The sequence below is a fragment of the Sceloporus undulatus genome, chromosome 5, assembly GCF_019175285.1.
Source record: "Sceloporus undulatus isolate JIND9_A2432 ecotype Alabama chromosome 5, SceUnd_v1.1, whole genome shotgun sequence".
Lineage (NCBI taxonomy): Eukaryota > Metazoa > Chordata > Lepidosauria > Squamata > Phrynosomatidae > Sceloporus > Sceloporus undulatus.
The window spans coordinates 44,085,260-44,109,843 of record NC_056526.1 but is presented as its reverse complement, the minus strand read 5'-3'; the positions used below and the strand labels follow the sequence as shown (position 1 = coordinate 44,109,843).

General features: G+C 39.3%; 1 protein-coding gene across 6 annotated transcripts in view; it reads left to right on the top strand.

Moving 5' to 3' along the window:
* Positions 1–23,703, top strand: part of CFAP54 (cilia and flagella associated protein 54) — a 157,628-nt gene extending 133,925 nt beyond the window's left edge. For 3 of the 6 annotated variants that reach the window (XM_042468529.1, XM_042468527.1, XM_042468526.1), the window contains 8 exons: positions 2,997–3,138; positions 6,356–6,526; positions 9,419–9,627; positions 11,463–11,648; positions 14,041–14,147; positions 16,714–16,876; positions 21,249–21,326; positions 23,050–23,702. In XM_042468529.1, coding sequence (XP_042324463.1) covers positions 2,997–3,138; positions 6,356–6,526; positions 9,419–9,627; positions 11,463–11,648; positions 14,041–14,147; positions 16,714–16,876; positions 21,249–21,326; positions 23,050–23,169 — 1,176 coding nt within the window. In that variant the 3' untranslated portion in view covers positions 23,170–23,702. Of the gene's footprint in view, positions 1–2,996; positions 3,139–6,355; positions 6,527–9,418; positions 9,628–11,462; positions 11,649–14,040; positions 14,148–16,713; positions 16,877–21,248; positions 21,327–23,049 lie in introns of those variants that run through there. The other 3 variants (XR_006104082.1, XR_006104081.1, XM_042468528.1) reach the window with 2 other exon arrangements.
* Positions 23,704–24,584: the final 881 nt, after the last annotated feature.

Genomic DNA, 24,584 nt, shown 5'->3' with positions numbered 1-24,584 from the left:
AAAGGGGTGTCCTTGGGGCTTGAAGCCCCAAGGACACCCCACAGCGGCGGGGAGGAGGAGAAAGGGGCCGCTTGGCCCCTTTCTCCCTTGCTTCGCTGGGCGCAGCCGTCTGAAGGCTGCGCCCAGCGACGCAAAGCGGCACCGCAAACCAGGAAGGAGCTCTGAAACGGAGCTCCTTACTGGTCCGCGGAAAGGGCACACTAAGCGCCCTGGCACGGACCGACGATGTCACGTTCGCGCCGCCCCATATAGAGGTGGCGCAGTTGTGACGTCGTCATGGCGTCCCTCATGTGGAAGGGGAGCTGCCATTTTGTACGGACTCAGTCCGTACTAGGGTTATGGGGGTGCGGAAGCACCGCACCTTCCTAACCCTAATACGGACTGACTCCGTATTTTCATGGCGGTGTGTAACCCGCCACAACCATACCCTTCCCTCACTCTCTCATTAATCCAGCCTTTAAAATGAGCAAAAACAGTTATGCCTGCTGGAATTTTTTGAGTTCTTTGGCGTCTTTTCCCCCTGCTTCATGCTTTATATCCTTTGTTACATGTCCCCCAATTTTTCCTTGACTTATCCATGGGTCATATTATAGCAGAAACCAGAGGCTTATATCAAGAATGCCAAGGTCTGGGAAAATAACCAAGCTCGACCAGCTGACTCAGAAGACACAGTTTATTACAGCCAGGACTCCCCTGCATCGAAAGGTGCAAGAAAGACCACAAACATTCTTTACACCAGTTTTTATAGACAAGTGAAACAGGAAAACCCAGACCTCTATTTCTCCCCCACCCTCCCCGGTTACATTTCACAATCTGTATGGTGTTAGCAAGCATGTTTATATTCTGGAAATCATATTTTGTAACTGCAGAAATAGTTGTAGTTCATTATGACATTATTTATGAAATTGGAAACCTCAAACTATTTTGTTCAAGGAGTTTAGCCTTATGGAGGAAGCACTGTGTTCTCTAAACAATCTTATGCAAGAATTGCTCACTCTGAAATTAGTCTTTGCGAAGGCTGCATTTGCACTCTATTAAGACATCTAGTATGATTTGAATCATTCTTTTTTATTTCCTTTTGTAAAATTTTATTAAATTTCTTAATTAAAGAAAGATATCTAGTCATCATCTAGCCTTACTCAAAAATCATAGTCACAGACATAGTTTTTTGTCACATACAGTTTGAAAAGCATTTCTAATACATTTCTTCAGTTAAGAGCTCAAGTCCTCTACAATATCAAAATACATAATTTTGGGACCAAAATCTGCCATTAACTTTTGCATGAGGTTGGCATGCAGCTGAATATCTGTTCTTGATTTATGCATGAAGTTGATGTATAATCGAGTATATACGGTAATTTTAGTAATACACTAATGCTGATTTTAATTTTTAAAAATTAAAATTTGAGTTGGGATGTACAAAATTGTAAGTATCTCATAGCTTATTTAGAATACACTATGTGATTTATTTCTTGAAATGATACTTGAATCATTCAGTTCATTCAGTAATATGATGAATGAGAAATTTTCCTCTTTGTTTCAGTACAGAAGGTACATATAAAGGACATTTTAGTGCCTGTTCAGAAGATCTTCCAGAAAAAGTTTTATGCATATGTTTTCATTGCCTTAAACTGATGCATTTCCACAGAAATAAAATGCAGACATTCACAGTTTACTCTGAAGAGTATGTGGCTCTTGACAGGAAAAGAGCCCAAGTCTAATGAAAAGAGGGGGGGGGGGGGTCTATTTTTAAAAGACTGATGTGGTATTATCAAACTCACAGTAATAATCCTCAGTATTTTAGTGGAAGGAAACAGTTTATTGACAAGTTAAAGATTCTCTGTAAATAGTGCGCCAGGCAGGGGTTCATGCACTTCATATAATGGAAAAGTAGGCAGTAAGGATGTATTTCATTCTCGCATACAAGATTGAAGAATTTCAAGACTTTTCTCCCTGAGACAGTGTATCAAGACACTGAGGAAAATTGCCAGAGGTTTTGCACATTTTTCATATGATTTTTTTTGTATTTCATAACTCTCATTTGGAAACAAATTGCGCAAGGAACCTTTTGTTTTGCTACACTAGACCTTTTGCATAAAATACAGCGTGTAAAAAACTGATTTTAATACAAACATTTTTTGCAAAACGAACAAAAGTACAAAAAAATCTTACAGTGCTTCACTATTTTCTTCATACTGTGCTTTCTTTTCATCCATAGTACACAGTGGTGCCATGTAATTTACTGCCATGAATCAGTAGCAAGGGGACCAGGTGCTTAAGTGGGCAGGAGTACACTGAGCAGAATACAGAGGAAGCACAAATAAGAAAGGGTGGTCCTTAAGTTATTTATGATGTAGTCTCTTTAAGGATTAACAGATAAGAACCAGGATCTTAAATGGAGTCCAAAAGTTAGTAAGTGGCTGTTCAGATCGAATAATACTAGTTTAAAACAGTATTTGAATCCCTATAATCTCTGACTTCAGACCTATACATTATAAATGAATAAAAAGGAAACCAGAAAGCTGCCATGTTTTTCCCCTATCATGGTTTGGTTTGGGATATCCAGATTGCCATAAAACTGTAGTGGAGACAGTAATGAAAATAAGCCTTGTTAGTAGATTGAAATATACAAGAATGACTGAGAGGTTTTGTTCCTGCACAACTGCACCTGGAAGAGTAAAGACAGTTAAAAGAACACATAAAACTCTCTTACAGTTACTGCTTGCCTCTACTTTGATTCCAACATAGTTTATTAAGTACTATAAATTCATGCACCTGTGCAATGTACCTAAATAGGTCTGATTTCAAATTGCTGTGTAAAAAATAAATGTGTCAGTGACAGTAGATCAGGAGAATATGGAAGATTTGTACAGTCATACCTTCAGGGCTTGGTTATTGCTGTTGTTTGATTAATCTCAAGATTTTTTTTAATTTTAATTTTTTGCTAGAGTATGTTACAGTGAGCCAAATCTAATAAAATACTATCTTAATTCTAGGTCAGTGAAGCTATTCTGGCTTCCCAGCAGTTAAGTGGAAAGAAGGCTGTTAAATTGTACCACGTGAGATATAGAGTACTCCAAAGCATGCCAGAATTTGCTCTCCTGGACCTCAGTTCTTCTTACAAAGACTTTTTAGATGGTATTTTATATTACTGTTACATGATCTGAATGTTAAACCAGCAAATTAGCATTTGTAAGGATATCCATATTGGATGACTGAAAAACACAATAGAAAGATGACAAAATAATTTCTTATACTTGGGTATAAGAATGCATTGGCCCTCATCTTGTGATCCAAAAATATATTTAATAAAAACAGCCTCTTTCTGCCACTGCCCTTGTAGGCACTGGATGAAACATCCTCTGTATATTTTATTAAGTGAGACGATCCAGCTACCTCACCTGTTTCCTCTTTAAGCAGACTCTTGTCAAACAGCAAGGGGAGGATGCTAGTATGCTTCTGTTCCCAAATTGTGCAGGTGTTGGCCCATTATGCGAGGCCCATTGCAGTAATATAGAGTAATTGGCATGGAGGGCTGTTAGTGAAGTGAAGCAGTAATTAAAGAGCATTGTCACTGTGATGCCAAAGGCACAGTTGTAACGAATTCCTGAATGGATTATGGACAATGCAATAAAGATATTTAGCTTATTTTTAAGAATAAATTGCAAAGCATCTATCTTCTTTGTCTATAATATATGAAACATAGGATTCAGTCCAATATTCTGCATTATACACAGAACGAAATGATCCTAGGACTGTTGATGGTGAACCTATGACGCACGTGCCAGAGATGGCATGTGACACCATTTCCCCCGGCATGTGGGGGGGGGGAGGAGGAAAAGGCGTGTGCCTGTTCCTCCCTTCTAGATCCTCCCTGGCCTCCAGCTGCCTCTCTGAGGGCAGCTGAAAGCTGGGAACAGGGTGAGGCGAGGAGGAGGAGGAGAGGTGCATGCCTGTTACTCTTTTTTTCCCCTCGTCCCCCTGGGCCTTCACCTGTTTCTGGAGAGACAGCTGAAGGCCTGGAAGGGTGAAGGGGAAAGAGTTCCACTGTGGAAGTCCTTCCCCCAGAGGGTGGAGGTCCTGCCCCCGGCACTGCGTAACACCTGGTGACAGAAGACCTTTACTTTGGGCATTTTGCCCCTAAAGGTTCGCCATCACTGTTCTAGGACACAGAATAGATTTTATCATAGAATGGTGGGGTAGGCATGTTAGCTCATAGAAATAAAAGTTTCTATCTATACCCTGGGGATGCTTATAGAAATCTGATTAGCCTGTAACAATATATTTGTCCAACCTTCCTCTCATATTTCCTGATAAAGCAGAAGGGAGAGCCAGAAAGTGCCAAGAGATGTGTTGGCCTCCTAAAGCAAGATGCAATTTTTGTGAACAAGCCACAATTGGAGAAGGGAATGTCGCTCCATTAAGCCCTATAACAATTTCTCCATTGTTCTCAAAACAGACAAGATCAAACTCATTGGATAAATTTAATACGTGTGGCCCTCTGTATCCACGGATTCCTTATCCACGGATTCAACCATCCATGGCTTGAAAATATGTTTAAAATATATAAATTCCTAAAAGCAATCCTTGATTTTGCCATTTTATATAAGGGATGCCATTTTACAATGCATTGTAATTAATGGGACTTGAGCATTCATGGATTTTGGTATCCATGGGAGGTCCTGCAACCAACCCTCAGCAGATACCAAGCCTCCTCTGTAAATGCACTGCTTTTACATTGTAAACCTGCAAGATTGTGAAGATGTGTTGCTGTGCTTCTTTTCAGAAATTAAGGGATCGTTTATTCCTTTACTAATAGTAAAATAAGAGTTTGTATGTTAGCTTGTTTGCTATTCCATTTCTGGATCAAGTTCCAGGGAGAAAAAGAAATAAGACTTTTAGAATTGGTATTGAAATGAACATACATTTTGACACAGAGATAGCATAGGCAAACAAGGTATCTGCACCAAGTATTTACAGAGGAGATTGATTTGTAAGTATTCACCGGAGTATAGATTAAGCAGGTAAATTAAACAAGCATTTTCATGGAAAGTACAAACCCTGAAGTGTTGCTAACCAGTGGAATCAAATTACTTACTTACTAAATCCAAGTATGATTATGTTAGATGACAAATGTCTCCTTTGCATGAAATAATGGTCATAGCTTAGTTTGGACAATACCTCACGTGTTATAATCTTAATGCTTTGATTTGGATTTCCTGCATGGCAGGGGGTTGGACTGGATGGCCCTTGCAGTCTCTTCCAACTCTGTGATTCTATGATTCCATAATGAGACACAGTATCATTCCTTTAATTGTTCTAAGTGGGCTGAAGAAGGCTGATGCACATAAACTTATTAAGCATAGCTGAACTTGGATAAGGAAAGGGCCTCATAATAATCACTAATACTGAAATATTAAGAGAGAGAAAGAGACATACACATGAATACAGGTAAGAAAACAGTAGTTCCTTTTCTGGAACAAGAAAAGTCATATATTGATTTTGATCAATTCTGAACTAGACTCATCACACTTCTGAGTGTAGTGCCAGAAGAGAAGGTAGTGGAGAAAGAGTTTATCTGGATGGTGGAAACAGATCTGATGCAATAGTAGATAGGGAAACTTGATTGTTTGTATATAAATGAGTTTCAATGAGTTGTTTGATTTGTTCCTGCTGGTAATAAATTAATGTACATAAATAAGTCCCTCCTTAAAACCCACCCTTTGTGTGAAGACTTTCACAAAATTTCCTAGTCCCTGTGCTCTACTTGTAACTATGCCCATGTATGTAAAACAATGGCACTTCCCATTTCCCTTCTCAAATTATGATTTTGGTTTCTTAAATTATCGACACTGCCCATCTCCCTTCTCAAATTATGAATTCCTAATATTGAGCGGGGATCTTTTCTCTGAATGTACTATAGTGATCAATCAGTCAATCAATCAATTCATTAAAAACACAGAACAAACCCACTCTTGGTAGAATTATGTTGAGTAGGCTGCCATTATGGTGTAGTGGGTTGAGTGGACTGAAAGTGTAGTGGACTATGAAAATCCACTTTGTAACCTTGGGCAAGTCATATTCTTTCAGCCTCATATGAGGGCAAATGGAAACCCTCTCCAAACAAATGCTGCCAGGAAAACCTCATGATAGCCTTGGGGTCACCATAAATCAGAAATTACTTAAAGATGCATAGCAACAACAAAAGCTCAGTATAGTATAATTATTTGTAATTTGTTTTATTCCAAATCATGCCCAATAAACAATTTATAAAGTTACTAGAGGATTGTATATTTTTGCATATTATCTCATAGCTGAATTGATATTGAAGATCTTTTTTTATTATTATTTCCAGAAGGATATGAAGTTAGATATAAAGTTCCCATTATGCCTGCTACACAAGAAAGTGATGGAGCTGAGAGTATGTCTTCTGATGAAAGCCAGGGAAAATTGAAGATACCCTGGATCCATGTAATTCGCTATAATACTTATTTAACCAGACTCCTGAACATGATCCCTCTGGTTGGTAAGAAATATTTTTTCTTTTGGGGAACTATCTCTTGGAGCAATGTTGTGCACAGACAATTATTTTTCTAAAACAATTCAAATGGGCACAATAGTACTAACCTTCAACAAGTGTGTGTGCTCTAATGATGAGAATGAATCATTGTGTGTGCACATGCGTATATTTGTGCATGCTCAGTTTTCTCAATTTCCTTCTTAAAGGAAATGGGACATTTAAAAATTTGGATTTCCACATTTCTTTGTGTACTAAAAAGCTATTGCAAAACTATTATCATATCCAAAATGGTTTTGGCACTAGAAGGCAGAAGATAGTTTAATTTTTATGGTAATGTCCACAATGCACTCTACTACACATAGTGTCTTCCATGGTGACAGCTATACAGAAGTATATACACATGTAATTTCTGGAGTGCTGGTTATGCTTTTAGACCATAATGCCGGATATCAGCTTGAAATGCTATAAAGTTTGCACATTTTTTAAATTAGAACCTATGATAGGAACCATGAATGGACATAAATGTGTGTGTTAAAGATAATAAAAACACTATGGCTACAATCCTGTACATACTTAGCCTGTAGTAAAATATTTTGAACAACAGGACATCATGTAAACAAGCAAAGGATTGTGCTTCCACAATCCTTGGAAATTGGTGTATATCAGGAGTAGGAACTGTGCAGTCCTGCAAATGAGGTTAAATTGCAACTTCTAGCAGCATTAGCCAGCATAATCAGTGGTGAGAATTTCTGGGAGTTACAGTCCAACTATATCTGGATGGACATACAGATTCAATTCTTGGTGTAAATTCAATTATACATCCCAGCTAAAGTAATTATGCTGGGCAACAACAATAGTGGTGAATGACACTGATGTTAAACCTTAGAGAGAGAACAGCAGTGACATCATAGCTAACATATGCTAGCACTGCGCTAAGGGAGACAAAGGTGAACCTCCTTGCAAAACCTTATCACCAAGAAAATCCTTAGATGAGACATCTAAAACAAAACAAAAGAAATTACTGGTTTGCTGTTGTTGTTATTATCCACCTTCAAGTCGATTTTGACCCATGGCGACCCTTTAGATGAGACATCTCCAAGACTCCCTATGCTCTACTGCTCTGCTCAGGTCCTGCAAATTCCTTAATAAAGTCCATCTATCTAGCTCTTTCTGCTTCCCTCCACTTTTCCTAGCATTATAGTTTTTTTTTCCAGTGAGTTATGCCTCCTCATCATGTGGCCAAAGTACAACAGCCTCAGTCTAGTCATCTTGGCTTCCAGAGAGATTTCTGGTTTGATATGCTCTAGGACCCATTTGTTTGACTTCTTGGCTGTGTCCATGGTAACCTCAACACTTTTCCCCAGCACCACATCTCAAATGAATCAATTCTCTTCCTATCCGCTTTCTTAACTGTCCAGCTCTCACATTCATGCATGGTAATAGGGAATACAATGGGTTGTATGATTGTAACTTTTGTGCTCACTTGTATGTCTTTACATTTTAGGATATTTTCTAGTTCTCTCATAGCTGCCCTCCCCATTCCTAGTCTTGTTATGATTTCTTGATTGCAGTCCCCACTCTGATCAGTATTTGTTCCCAGTTATGAAAATTCTTTTACTATTTCTATTTCTTCAATTGTCTAGGTTGAATCTGTTTTCTGTGGTTATTTTTTTTTTTGTTTTGTTTTCTTTATGTTCAACAATAAGCCTGCCTTTGCACTTTTCTCCTCGGTTTTCCTTAGTAGTTTTTCCAAGTCTGTGATGTTTTCAATTAGTAGTATGGTGTTGTCTGCCTATCTTAGATTGTTGATATTCCTTCCTCCTATTTTCACTCCTCCTTCTTCTGTGTCCAATCCTGCTTTTTCATATAATATGTTTTTATATAAGTTGAACAAATAAAGTGAGAGGATGCAGCCTTGTCTGAACCCTTTGCCAATTGAAAACAATTCTGTTTCTCCGTGTTCTGTCCTGACAGTGGCCTCTTGTCCTGAGTAAAGATTCCTCTTAAGATTATCAGATGTGTTGGCACGCCTATGTCTTTAATGGCATTCCATAGTCTTTCGTGATCTATGCTGTCAGGCCTTGCTATAGTCTATAAAGCTCATCTTGATTTTTAATTTTTAATTTTTAATTTTTTTTATTTTTTTGGAATTCCTGGTGTGCTCCATTAGCACTATGTTATTAGCAGTCCATTATGTTTGCAATGAGGTCCTTAGTGCTTCTTCCTTTCCTGAATCCTGCTTGCACCTCTGGGATTTCTCTCTCCATGTATGGTTGGAGTTTATGTTGCAGAATTTTGAACATGGTTTCGCTTGCGTGAGAGATTACAGTGATGGTCCTATAGGTACTGCAGTCTTTTGTATCTCCTTTTTTGTGTTTGGAGATTAGGGTTGCCATATCCGTCCTCCACCAAACCAGGTCTGAATCAAAGTGGCCCATTCCTGTCCATTTTAGCTCGCTTACTCCCAGTGCTGCTATGTTAATGCGTTCCATTTCCATTTTTACTATGTCCAACTTCCCTTGGCTCGTGCTACTCACATTCCATGTTCCTATTATATGTGTTGTGCTGCTCTGGATAGGTTTTGGATTTTTGAGAGGATCTCCTGCGTGCATCATCATCTTTGGTTTTTTTTTATGTTTTTTGCTCCTCTAACAAGTGTGATTTATAAATGTTCCAAGAAATCTTGTGCCAGGTGTGCTAATTGTTATTTTGCTTAATTAGAAAATAGCAGAAATGTTCACTTTAATTAGTCACTCCTAAGTAATGATGTCTGGAATGTTCTGATACTTTTTAACAAATAAATTTTGTTTAATTTATAATGCCTGTATATATAGTGAAACCTTTGTGTTTTCAAAACCTTAAGTATAAATAGTGATAAAATATCTTCTCTTTCCACAGCTGTTCCAAAAGCAGGTGAAGGCTTATTTGTTAAAGAAGATGTGTTGTTCACTTCAGTGTTTGACACAACAATTACTCTGCGCTTAGCAGAACTGCATACTTTCTTGAAAGCTTATTTGCCTGTATATTTTGACTGCTGCCTTCAGGAACCTCCAAAACAGCTATATGGTTTTGAAAAGCCTTGTTACAGTATGACTGTTCTTGAGAAGGTAACTATTAATTCCAGCCTATTGCTGAGTATAAAAAATGCCCTTGTCTAAATAAATGTTTCTGTGTGCAGAAGTAATTGTGCTCCATCCAGACCCCGAAAGCACAAACTGAAATAAAATTAAAATAAAATAAATTAGATTAAAAATAAAATCTAACATCTTTTAATTTAGGTTATTTCCCAACTCCACTTATTTCAACCCCCCCCCCCAGCCACAGCCATAAAAAAAACTAGATAATAGTCCAACAAATTTCAGGGTGATGAAGGTGGTCTGTCTCTGTCTCTCTCTCTCTCTCTGGCTTTGCTTCGCGAACAAAGATTCAGGAAGGACTCATCCCGCGCTTTGTACAAGCGCGTTTGTGACTAAAAAGGCCAATCCGGGGCAAACAGGTCCGGTTGCAGAAAGCACAGCAGAAAGTCTCTTTGGGTGATGTTTCTGGGTTGCGGTTCTTTCTGCATTGTCGTTTCTCTTCGAGACTCATTCGGCATGAGCTTTCGAAAAAAGCTGCAGCATCGTGGATGGTGCGTCTCCATGCCTCCCAATGCGAGGCCAGGACAGACCATTGTTGGTGATCAATTTGGCCAAGCCTGAGATGTTTCAGGGAGTCCTTGTATCTCTTCTTTGGGGCGCCCCTCTTACACTGGCCCGTGGCGAGTTCACCGTAGAATACTATTTTGGGGAGGCGATGGTTCTTCATCCTAGAAACATGTCCTGCCCAGCGCAGCTGCGTCCTCAATATCATGGCCTCAATGCTGGTGATCCCTGCTTGCTCAAGGACAGCAACATTTGTCACATAGTCAGTCCAGTGTATATTTACTGTGAGGGGGCAGAGCCATGGGCATAGCCCCAGTCCTCCTCTTCCTGGACCTTGCCTGCCCTCCAAGTGCCCTGTTTGGGGATACTTGGAGGGCAGAAAGGGTAAGTGGGGAGGAAGGGGGCTGAGCATGCCCCCTCCCTTCTCCACGGACCTTTTCCTGCCTCCGGCTGTCTCTCCCAAGACGGTTGGAGGCCAGCAAAGGTCCCTGGGGAGGAGCAACTGGTACACGCCAGTCTCTCCTCCTCTCCCCACCCTTTTCCTGGCCTCTAGCTGTCTCAGAGAGGCAGCTGAAGGCTGGGAGAAGGCTGCGAGGAGGAACCATAGGCGCGCTCCTCTGGCTCCTTCCTCCGAGCGCCCTTTTCTGCTAGGAAAAGGCAGGGAGGAGGGGGAATGGTCATGCACGTGCCTCTTCCACCTTCTCCCTCGCCCCATGCCCAAGGAAATGGCATCAAGTGCCACTTCCGCCACACGTGGCATACGTTCACCATCACTGTACTAAGGCATATTGGGGGTTGCTTACTCCGGTGCTGGCTCCCTCCAATTCTATTTTCTGCCTACTGGAGCAATTAGAGGGAATCAACCCATGATTCAATGTTTCCACCACCATCACTGGAAAAGGATCTAGTCAGTCCAGTTACATTTCAGCCAGAATAAAATAAATGAACTACATAGGCTGCATTTGCACTGCAGGAATAATTTAGTTTCACATCACTTTAACTGCTGTGGCTCAGTGCTATGGAATTCTGGGAACTGTAGTTTGTCGTGGCACCAAAGCTCTCTGACAGAGAAGGCTAAATGTCTCACAAAACTATAGCCCCCAGAGTTCCATAGCATTGAGCCCTGGCAGTTAAAGTGGTGTCGAACTGGATTATTTTTGCAGTGTGTATGCAGTCATAATCATTAAAGCAAGATTAAAATGTGATGCAAATTGACTAAACAAATTCATTGTTTTTTAAAAATAGTTTTTGTGTCAGGACAAACTATTTAACAATTCTCTTATGCTTGCTTGTATTTTTAGCCAACCCTAGATTCACTTGGACTAGCTCAAAGAGCTTCATTGGGGAGACTAACTTCTGATGTTACGTCTATGTCTGAGGTAGACATCCTTACAGACAACAAGGCAACCAGTACTCCCATTAAGGAACTTTGTGTGCAGTGGTACCTTCCATCTTTGGAGAAATCATCAAAAGATGGAGAGACAATGGTATAGTTACAGATTCAGTTCTCCTTTTTAATATAAAGTATTTTTTCTTGAGGAGTACTGTAGGTAGTAAGAAAGTGTGATTTTGGATTATTGTTAATGCCACATTCCTTTATGCATTATAAAAACCTGTGACTTGAGGCTATCTGAAACACTGTATTTTGTGGCATGCACAGGCTTAGAGATTTGTAGGAGAAGCCTTTCTCCTACCATCTTCAGAGGCACAAAGGCTACTCTCAACCTGTGGACCTCCATCTCAAATGAGCATATGTTAGCTACTGCTTCTTCTACTGACTGGCAAAAGCTCATGCAATTATGCATCATTGTGCTATGCCAGCTCGTTAGAGAATGAAGAAAATGTGTAACTAAATGTATATTGCCCATGGATATGCATCCATATCAATGCACAATATGCATCCATGAACATCTGTGTACAATGTGCATTAGTATGCAATATGCACCATTTCACAATAGTATGCAAATGGAATGCCTCTCCTGCCATGGAATGTGAGTCTCGCCAAAGAGCAACTGTGCAAAAGTTTGATCCCACAGGAATTCATTCATTTATTTAAAAATATTGATATCCCATGCTGTATCAAAGGATCTCAGTGTGGATTGCCATGAAATCATTCTGAACAATTCAAAATAATTTTTGATAGATGTCTTAATGTTGAACTCTGACTTATGATGACCTTATGATAGGGTTTTTTCAACAATATTTATTCCGAGGAAATTTGCCAATGTCTTCTTTTGAAGCTGAGAGAGTGATAATGGCCCAGAGTCACCAAGTGTTTCTGTGGCTGAGTGAGAATTTGAACACTGGTCTTCAATTGTCCTAGTCTAGCACTCAGTCCACTACATCACATTGCATCTCTTTTTAAACAATATAAAATAAAGATAAAGGTTATAAGAATGTTAAACCAATAAACTTTAAAATAAGACAGTTTAAAACAGTTAAAATAATGTTAAATCACTCACATGTACAAATCAATCAAGGACAAAAGCCATATTTTTACTTGGCACCATGATATGCCAACATTGCTACCAATTAGGCTTCTCAGGGTAGGATGTTCCATAACTGGGATGCCACAGCAGAAAATACCTTCTCCCATTTCGTCCTAAAGCATGTCCCAAATGGTGGAACACAGAAGTAAGCTTATCCAACAGACCTCAAATAGTAGACATGCTTCTATAGGGTAAGGGGCTCCTTCAGATATAGATATTCCAAGTTGTTTAGGCCTTTGAATATGAACCTTTTAAACAAATTACTGTATGCTAGAAGCTGTTTTGAACCCCAGTTCTTTGAGAAAAGTGAGCTAAAATAGTCAACAAAAACAATAAATATTATTTCTATCTTGACTATATATTAAATTAATAATAATAATAAAACTTTTATTTCCACCCCGCTTTTTGTTAAAACAATCAAAGCAGTTTACAGTGTTAAAAGAATACAACAATATGTACAAACTACCCCCACCTTAAAAAGAATTAAACAATTTAAGATTAAATTGCATATTACATAATACATAAAAACAGTTAAGACAATAATGGTAGGCAGAGTCATCACATGGCCGTGTAGTTTATTCTGGGAAGGCCTGCCAGAAGAGATCCATATTAACAGCTTTATTAAAGCTATCTAGATCGGTAATTTGACGGATCTCGTCTGGCAGGCCATTCCACAGGCTGGGAGCGCTAATTAAGCACCCTTAAAGAAAGCACCGGCCCAAAAGAGATGGCCAAATAAAGTGCCTTCTGGGCACTTTGGGAGCAGGGCGTTTAAATGACACACTCCCCTGAACTGCCCAAAAGTTGCTCCAAAGCCATGTAAGGCTGGCCAAAGCCAGAGACAAAAGGAACAGAGTAGCAAAGGTAGAAGAAAACAGAAAAGCCACTCCTGCTGGCAGTCTGTTTGGGACCACAGCAGCGGCCAGCTTCTGGAGCACGATGTTTAGTCATCACGGCCCTGCAACAATTGAGGTGGAAGCGGCCTCTGTCCACTCCTTTTGCCCTGTCTGCTTGATCTCATAGTTCATATTAGCTTTCGTAGTTCTGGAATGGTCTACTAGTCAACCAGCTAGATTCTTAGCCCTGCTTCTTTCTGATGGCTACAAGTGGGTACAAGGCCTACAATGATAGACTTTCCAGAATATAAGACTAAAATTTTTAGAGTTAGATATTGCTTCCACATTCAATTACACAACCAAGTCAAGATAAAAAGATGTCTTCTGGATGAACAATTAGGTACTAATTCTACAAACAGATTTGCTTCAAGTCTTAGCTTACAGGCATATACAGTATATATTGTTTATGATCATAATTGTATTAGCATTGTTATTACACTGAAGTAGAAAATATTTCATATCTTGGGTTGAGTTGTTTTTTTTTGTACACATAGGTTTTGTTCATTTTTGCATATAATAAAAAACCAGTCAAGCTGACCAACATCAAATCTTTCAATGCAGCCAATGTATTTTGTGGTTATTTATGGATCCCACTGAATAGGTAAGTTATTCCAATCTTCGGTTATTTCCATGGGTGTTAAATTGTATATGAAAACATTTTTGTTATGTTCTTGGTCTGGATAGCTTGTTTAAATATACAGTCATTCCTCTGTTTTTGTGGACTTCGAATCCATGTCCCTCACTCATTTGTGAGCGGCAAACAGAGGTGGACAAAATGGGGTGTGTGCTCATGGGCGCACACCACCATTCAAGCCAGTGGGGCTGGAATATTGGCGATTTTCCATTTTCGCGGGAGGTCCAGGATGGATCCCCTGCAAAAATGGAGGGGCTACTGTACTGGCCAAATGATGAGTGCCACAGACAGAATAACTGCATGTTAAAGTTTGAAAGCAGTTTCGAAATGTGTATGCACGGAGGCTGCTTCTGCATATATTTTTGCACTTGCTGATCAGATCACAGTTCTCCCTCTCATCCCATCCCATGCCAGTTTCTGCTTTCCAGGAGTGACTTTTGGATGTTTAATGAGGTGCTGCAATGGGAAGGCCCGGGAGGATGAAAAGCTGTAATCAAATACAGTTATTAAAATCCAATTTCACAGAGGAATAATGTCCCCAGGAGATTTGGGTTATGAATGTTCAGTTGGAGGCCAATATGATTATTTATTTTTATATTTATTTTGTGAGAAGGAGTGCAGATGAGGGATGCAAAAGCCGAGAGCACTGCGCGCGCGCACACACACACACACTTTTCAGTATAGATCGTTCTCACAGCTTTTGACAGAGAGTGTGCAGATGCATGAGAGAGACCTGTCCAGTTGGTCATGTCATATACTGGTGGACTTTAAAACATTCAACCATAGATTTAAGCCACTGTTAGTACTGGTCTAGGCAGAGGCAGCATCACATCATAAAATTGTGTAGTAAATAGAATGAATGTGTCTGTAGCATTACTTTAGTGTCTGTAACAGTAACAACAGAATAGGTTACTATAGTCTACACACTAGAGGTATGAAAAGTATGGCCTACAAGCTCCAGGGCTGTTTCTGTGGCCTCAGTTCCCCTGAAGGTCAGGGCATTTGCTCCAAAATCCCCCCAAATTGGGTGGAGGGCATTTCCACCAAATTTGGAGCTTTCCTGAGCACTTATGGGGGGGCATGGGGGGGGTGAAAAACAATTTTTGCTAACGTTTTCAAAACAAATCAACCCCTCTCAAATTTTCCAAAATGTTGTCAGGGAATTGTGGGGTGCATTACTACCACATTTTGCAGCCCCTTTGGTCAATTTTAGCTCAAGAGAGGCCTTGTATGAGACATGCAGTGAACAGGAAGTGACTTTTCCTCATACGAACCTGCCAGAACACTAAGACCTTCAGGGGGAAGCTTTCTCTCTGCCCCACTATCATCACAGGCTTACTCAGTGAAGACACAAGAAGAGAGCCTTCTTGGTGGCTGCTCCCACCCTTTGGAATTCCCTTCCATGGGAAGTTAGGCTGGCTCCCTCCCTCCTTTCCTTTAGTTGGCAAGCTAAGACATTTTTAGTTAAGCAGGCATTCAACATATAATCATACCCGGGTGGCTTTTAGTTATGCCCTTTAACTTTAATGTAATGTTATGTATACTGTGTTTAGATGATCTTGACAATTTTAAACTTTATTGTAATTTTTTAAAAAAATGTTTTTATCTGTGAACTGCCTTAGGTCCCTTCTGGGAGAAAGGTGGCATACAAATGTAATAAACAAATAATAAATAAATTATATTTAAATAAGACCTGTCCTGGGCCTTGAGACCCAAAACGTGGTGGAAATGCCCTCATGCCCTCTACAGCATTTGGTGCAACAAATTTATTTATTTTTTTACAGGAGCCGTTGTGGTGGAGAGGTATGGCCTTCCAGGGTTTGGGAGGGAGCCAATGTGGTCTTCTAGCCTTCCACAGTTGCCTACTCCTGCTCTATAATGTTTATGCTTATCCTGCCAATAGTAAACTGGTTCTCCTATGTCTCTGTTGTTTTATCTTTTCTTTAACCACTGGACTGTCCTCACCTAAGCTATTTGCCATGCACTGGTCTCATGCATGATGCTGTTCCAACTCAGATACTTTACCCCTTGCTCCTTTCTCTATCCCCAGTTTTGACAAGCACCCAAATAGCTGTAGCGTGTGTCCTTCTTTTCCAGATAAGTCACTGCTAAGCCTACTTTTTCTGCTTCCATGTTCTCCTCTGTCCTTTTCTTTCTTGCTTCTGAGGCCTGGTTCATTAAATCTTGGATTCACTGTACCTATCCTGGTTTTCTATCACCTTTTGTGATTAACCCCCTCCCTGGCTGTCACTGTAGCTCTCTTTGGGTTTCTACTGTACTCCTGTGCCTCTGGCCCTTCTTACTCCTGTCTTCCTGATTCCTGTTCTTGCTCCTATAACTATCACAACTGACCACAACTATGCAAAAGCAAAGCTTTAAGAATCCAGAAACCCATTTTAGTACAGAAGGCAATAAAAGGAGATATTCTAGACTCTGGTCTTAATTTTATTACTGAAAGATGGTAAAATTTACTTGATACTGCTATAATATCTGCAGTACTGTTTATAGGAGTAATGTCATTCTGTTCTTTTAGGGTTATTGCAGTACGTGAAAAGTTGTCTGATGTGAAGCAACAAATTGAATTCTTAATTCAATCAGAGATGATTCCTCAGACAGTAACTGAACTACCACAACAGAATCCTTTAGCAGGAACCAGAAGTAATGCAACAAAGGTGTCATTAGATGAAAAAACAAAGGTACATAAAGACAAATTGTTCAGAAAGCACTCATATATTTCATAGGTGTGGCATTTATTTTAAAATCTCGTGATGCTGTAAAGTTATAACGAAAAAATTGAATAGGATGGAGTCATGGCAGTTTAAGTGGAATCATGGCACTGTAACTATGTAGTGTGAAAGGCCCTTTGGTTCACATTCAGCTGTTGATTGGGATAGGGTTCTCTCTTTCTTTCTTAACTATTGCAAATTTGGGGCTTTTCTCAAGCATATTCAGTTCTTTTATTTTATTTTGTGTATACTGAGTCCTTTTGGCTACATAAGAATCCACATTAGCCTCTGAACATTCAGAGTGCATTCAAGCTAGTTTATAATACATATAGAGGTGAATCAGACTGCCCCTGACAATCATAGAATCATAGAGTTGGAAGACACCGCAAGGGCCATCCAGTCCACCCCCTGCCATGCAGGAAATCTCAATCAAAGCATCCCTGACAGATGGCCATCCAGCCTCTGCTTAAAGACCTCCAAGGAGGGAGACTCCAGCACACTCCGAGGGAGTTTGTTCCACTGTGGAACAGCCCTTAAAATGGATTAGGGCCATGACAAACACACACTGCAGCCCCAATCCACCTTTTTGCTGGCCAAAACCTCAGCATTTTAGGATGGTAAGTCAGGGCTATTAGTTTTTCCCTTCTCTTTTATTCTAAGATAGAAGGTTGGCAAACAGTGTCATTGATTTTATGCTCTATATTCTAAAGTCTGTAAGTTATATGGCCTTTTTGGATGTTAAATAAACAGGCTGAGGAGTTATCAACTGAAATTTGACAGCCTGTAACATTATAACTTTGCTTATGGGCCATTTAGATCTCTAAAGGTGTAACATAATACCAGTAACAAATTGGTCACTTTTGGAAATACTACAGAAGTGGACCACTATGATCTTTACTTTTGGACTCAGGAAAACCAAAACCACATTCTAAATCAAGGCCAGATAATTGTAGCAGTTTCATGGCCTTCCATGCCCCAAATGCCCCAAAATGAAATGAAAAGTGAAAAAAAGTGAAAGTGGCTTCCACTCAGACATTTTTAGCTAGAATACAGGATGGCTCAGACACTCTGGAGGGATTAAGAGCTATAAGAACAGTTTTGGGAAGCACACTTCACTCACCTCTACTGTAAGCCATGCTGTCTCTGGAATGTTTTGGAGGGCACATTCATATGAGTCACATTGCAAGCAGGTGATGAATGGAATAGGAATGACTGGATTCAATTCTTCCTTCTGCTGGAAAGAATACAGCTAGAGTATCAGATGAAGATGGTAACTGGTAGCTGCCACCATGTGAACCTCTGGGAGTACAGCCAGATCTAGGAATATTCCCAAAAGGCAAACCTTTTGTTTTCAGGGAATGTAACCATGTTCAAAACTGTTTACACCCCTCCTTTGAGAACATCAGATTCCCCAGCCAAACAAGGGTACTTTCTTGTTGTGTAACTTTTGCTTAAGTTAAACATTGCTTTTCTCAATGACAGATGTGCAGTGGTTTCTTCTAAATGGTGGTGTTGATGGTAGGGATGGCAAGAGATCTGAGGTAGGCAGCCCTGGTGGCACAGTGGTTAAATGTTGGTACTGCAGCCATTCAAAGCCACAAGGTTGTGAGTTCAATCCCAAGGACTCAAGGGTCCACTCAGCCTTGCATCCTTCCATCGGTTACTACTACTACTACTACTACTACTACTACTACTAAAATTTATTTATATCCCGCCCCTCTACAAGATGCAATCAGGGTGGCTTACAAAGATTAAAAAACATGTATTCCAAAGCCCTTAATTCCCCCCTCTTAAAATACAATTAAACGATATAAGAGTTAAAAAAAAATATACAGCAAACTACAGACCGTGACTAAAGTGCGGTTGGAGAGCTTCTGATGGCTGGAGAAACTATTTGGGAAAGGCCTGTCAGAAGAGATCTGTCTTTATAGCTTTTTTAAAGCTGTTTAGGGTGGTAATTTGACAGATCTCATCCGGCAGGCCATGCTACAATCTGGGCGCGACAGTTGAGAAAGTCCTTTGGGAGGTCATGGACAGCCTTGTTTTATAAGGCTGTAGCAAATTCCTCCATGAGGATCTAAGTTTGTGGGGAGGATTATAGGGAAGGAGATGGTCCCGAAGATAGGTTGGACCCAAACCATTTAGGGCTTTGAAGGTGATAACCAACACCTTGTACTGGGCCTGGAAACTAATGGGCAGCTAGTGAAGTGATTTTATGATCGGTGTTATATGGTCTCTCCTGGATGTACCAGAGACCAGTCTGGCTGCTATATTTTGAACCAATTGAAGTTTCTGGACCAAGCACGAGGGTAGCCCCCATGTAGAGTGCATTACAGAAGTCAAGGTGTGAGGTTACCAGTGCTTGTACTACGGGCTCATCCTAAAATGAGTATGTACCTTGTTGGGGGCAATTAGCTTACACATTGTGAACCACTTAGGGAGTGCTTAAGTGAACTGGTAAGTTGTATAGAATTGTACTTGCTATTGCTGTAAAAACAATTGAGTTTCCTTGCCAGTCATATTTCTTTAAATTTTTTAAAAACAAATTTGGTTAACATTTTCTTATCTAAAATCAAGGAACAACATTCTTTATGATCAGTCTCTCATATCAGAGGAGTGGAGTGGTGTCAGTACAATTGCTGCTTGATGAATACCAAGGAAAAGTAGGCATTTATTCTCAAAGTAGGAGACATTTATTATGTGACAGTTCTTTTTCAATGTCTAATAAATGATTAATGGTGCTTGTGCTGGCATTTCACCTGATGGATATTGTGACAGCTCAGACAACAGTTGCCTACTTTCATTATCAAAAAGCTGTATTCTGAGTGGCTTGGATGAAAATATTTTAACCAATCGTATAATACTGTAGGCTTAAATAGCAGACAGCATTAACTTTTAAAATTATTTTTAAAGACTATTTTGATTCATAATGAAATTTTATACATTCAAAATCTTTGACGCTGGAACTACTGTGGCTGTAGTTTTTTGGGAGTATTGTGACTGTTCCAGGTAATTGTGTTGGTGCAAAGATTTGTGACTAATTTTCTAACTTGAATGTTGAGTATAGAAATAGAGGCTCTTCATTTGATACAAATATAGAACAAAAACAAGTAAAAGAAAATCCATTCAAATTTACAAATATAAAAGGCATGTGGGATAATTTAACCATAGATCTGTTTATTTCAAATGAGAACATTTCAGTTTTGCTGCATAACTTACAGGCTTGGGACTGCAGTAGCAGCCCACTTCAGGAGTGGGCCGTGTGCTTACTGTGGTCCCAACCCAACTGGGGCCAAAGTGGCCTCTGGCTGCTTTTTCATGTCTGTCTGCTTTACTCCTGTGTTATAGTTAGATGGATCTGCAATAGGTTGACAGATGGACTTCTTTCATGAGTACATTAGCTGCATATTCCTGCATGGAAGGGGATTGGATTAGATGGTCCTTGTGGTCCTTTCTAGTGCTAAGATTCTATTCATCATTATGGGCAGCAATGAAATTACTGAGGTTTAGTACTGTCCCTGGTGCACAGAGAAGAGATGCATAGAGTTGGGAGGATACCCCAATACTGGGTCATTGATTCCTATCTGGCTGCTTTTTGATGTGAGTAAAGGCTATGATTTCATCATCACTCTCCAGCACTGCAATATGTCTGAACAAAGAAAGGAAGAGAAAGAGAGATTGGGTTGATCTTTGAAGGGGAAGAAAGAGTTCAGAATATGAGATAGTAGAAAATGTCCCCAATTAGAGTGAAGTCTTCTGATGTTTGCCCCCTTCCTGCATAAAAGTGTTTCCTTTGGAGGGGTAGTGGTGGAGACAGGTGGCAAAATTATTCCCTAAGTGAAAAAAGCCTGTACACATTGGAAACAATATATTGAGTGGGTCAGGGTCATTATGTCCTTTCATGGATTATGAGGTTTACAGAGGGTTTTTTTTTGGGGGGGGGGGCTCCTACATTGATACGGAGAAGGATATTATCCCCTGCTCCTTCACATGCTAGCATCATTTCCAACTATGAACTGGCCTTACAAGAGTAATTCTGTGTGTGTATGCGCATGCATGCATGCACGCAAACATGATTGCACTTAGGAATGGGGAGACTTTTTTTCTGTTGTTCCTATTGAATTCTCAAAAGGTATCTGCTATTTCCAAGCAATTCACCAGAAGCATTTTAAAACACCCCTTTTTAAAAACACACACCACCAAATGGCTTTCCACTTGAGCCAGGACTAAAGGCATCAGATCACACCTCACTACCAAGAATCTGCCCCTACTCTACCTTATACAGTGTGTTAAAACTATACAGTATAATAATAGTATTTTTATTTTTCCATGTTTCATTTAGGAAATGGTTGAAGAATGCATTTCTGAAATAAAAGCCTTGTTATCTGTTGGCTCAGATCAGTCATCACCAGTCTCAGAGGTAGGCTATTTGGATTTTTAAAAATAATTTTGTCAACTGTATAAGCATTCCATAGAGATTTCACTGGTTGCTACTGTTTTTTTAGGAATATATATGATTAGATACAATATAGGAAAAGGTACTGGCATGGTTATAAATGGCACTTCTTTATTAGCTAGAGAATAAATTCTTCAGGTGTAGGGTAGGAAAGAAAATTCACAAGTGTCACATTCAATATCATGGTAAGCCAGGGTTCTGTGAATGAGCCAGCATGCTGGCTCCTACTAACTGATTCCTCCTGGTTTCACTGTGGTTGACTAAATAAACCATGTATGTACAGTACTTTGTTTCATGGTATGTTTTTCATAACATCAAAATGTGGTAGAAATCACACTTTGATTGTCTTCTCCTGCAACAAACTAGACACATAACTCATAAAACAAATCCTGGATGCCTTCTTTAGTTTGCAGGGGAGAAACAAACCAGAATATGAATAATATGGTAATCATGTTTGGGCCCCACCAGAAATAAATGACAGAGTTAGACAGAGCAAGGCAGCTCTCATGGACTGAAATTTAAACTGACTAATCAGTAGCCTTGGAGAACTGTTGGTGAGTTCCCCATTGCTTTCCAAGGTCTATGCCAGGGATGGAAACAATAGGGATGGAAATAAATAATCAAATGGTCAAGGGAAAAAAAGAGAGTTTTTTTGAGTGTTTGAAAACCCAAATTGGGAGAATTGTTTTTGAAGCCCCTTCTTGTTTCTACCCAGTCCTCAAATAGTCTTTCAGTGAGCAGGCACAAGAGTGTCAGGAAGAATCTTGAAAGGCCACAGCCTCCAGATTTTTTGATGTCCACCTCCTACCCTCTTCATGTTGTGTGGGTTAAATGTGGAGGGAAGGAAGCTAAGGATTTGGAAGGGGGAGGGGGACAGCCAAGGCTCTGGAAGGCCACAGCCTTCCAGATCCTTGGCTGTTTCTCTATATAATGTAATCTATAATTTAATCTATAATGTAAGACTAAATCACTGAAGAATTTTGTGTCTCTGCAAATCTCTGTATGTCCTTTGTTAAGAAGCGTTTCTGAAGAGGAGCATATGGGCATGGGGTGGGGGAGTTTGGATCTGTCACATCTCCAGAACTCTGGAGCAGATGTTGTAAAGGCAGGGATCAATAAGAATCAGCTTTCCACTTCCCACTTCCATTAGCAGTTACAAGGAGTACCCTTTCCATGACTGGAACTCTGCTCTTGTACTTGCTATTTTGTGATCTTAGAATATCTCTAATGATGTTCTGCTATGGAAATGGCTGATTTCATATTTTTCCACTTCTCCTAGGAGTTGTTTTTTGGCCCCTCAACTCCTAGTTTAGAGGTGGGGAAAGCAGAAGACACTGTTGGAGAGTTTCTCAGCTCTTCCTAAGCTGTGAGGACGCTGGAGTGCTGCTTCTCAAATTTGGCAATTAGTGCCTCACTGTTGTTCTTCTCAGGATCCTCTTACTACTCACATCTTGCAATATTTCCTGACAACAGTGGATCTTTTAAAAAAAAAATCTCCTCCTCCTCATCTTTATTTCTAGCACACCTTTTCCCCAGAGACTCAAGGCAGCTGAAACCCAGATACAAACTCCAGGCAGGAAACTTCACTTTTAATTATAGTTGATGATTATTAACAATATTAATTTTAACCATTTAATTCAACTGAGAAATATTTTCTTTACTTGCTTGGTATTTTCTCTCTTTGCAGATCCCATTTGACGTATCTTTACTAGCAATAAAGAACTTAAGGAAATTATTTGATCCAGCTAATGGGTGTGTGATAATCGCAGGAAGTGTTTTCAACTGGATAGTGTCATTGCTCAGCTGAATGTTCTTTGTGGACTGAAATCGATATGTATTTTCAGTTATGGAGTTTGACCGTTTTTGGAATAACTGATTCCTTAGTACTTAAAATAATAAATCTGTGGTCTTTGTAAATTATATTGTTCTTGATTCATATTGTAATTTCCTATGTTAACTTTTTTGTTTAAAAGATATAAAACACCTTCCTCTATGGACTCAGTGATATTCTAAGAACTGTTTTTGTTTTAAGTAGAATTAAATTAAGGTTTTTTTTTTAGTAAACATTGCAGAGGATTTATATCTATTTATACTAGAGCAAATTTGATTCGTTCTCTTAAAGCTGCCTAATAAAATAAATATTGTCTTCCTCTTTTCTCTTAACTGCTTAGACCTGAGTAATGATTCTGAACTAATAACTATAATATTCCATCAGTTTCTGGAATTTAAAGATTTTGACACATTTAGTAGTACCTGTCTTCAGTGGATTGTGACCTTTCAGTGGATATATTTTGGTTGATTAACTTCCATCTCTATTTTAAAAATAATAATAATAAAAGAATTGAAATTCAGATGGTTGTCTTTTAGATTTTGTAAACCTCCATGATTAATACCAGTTGGGCAGTCCTGCTGTGCAGCTGATACAAGAATGCATTCTTTCTGGAGTATTTTTTAACAATATGAATTAAACTGCATTAGGTATTAACTGACACAAAACCTGGTTTTATTCTTCTAATTTATCAAAGCTGATTTCTTACTGTTCAGAATATCTAAAGTGTATCTATCAACCGGCTTTCTGGTATTTCTGTATTCTGTTGAACTGATTTCAAGCTCATGCCATCCAAAATTGCTACTAATTAAGGTGATATGGGCTGCTAAGCATAATTCTGAACTAATAACAATATTCTTCCACCACTTTTAATTGGATGTAAATTAAAATAATTCAATATAAAAGTTGCAAAGGTTAAGATGGTAAAGATGGAAAGAGTTGTGTTTGAGTTCATTTTGGTGTAGAGTTTTTCTCTTTTATATTCTGGTGAACCTTTGGGTTAGCCCTTCTCTCTAGATAATAGGCATGGTCAGGTCAAGATGATGGGGTTGCTCATATCAGTAGAATGGAGTCCGAACTGAGCAGTATTTTCATATACAGATTGAGTATCTCTGTCTGAAATGTTTGACACTGCAAAGTTTTGAATTTTGGAATTCTGTTATTTGCATATACATACATAATGAGATAGCTTGGAGATGGATCTAAATACAGAATTCATTTATGTTTCATATATACTCTATACATAGCCTGAAGGTAATTTTATATAGTATTTTCAATAATTTTGTGCATGAAACAAAGTAAGTGTATGTTGAACCATCAGAAAACAATCTCCTAGCCACCCATGAAAAAACATTGTTTTTGAAGTATTTTGGATTTCAGAATTCCTGCGAAGG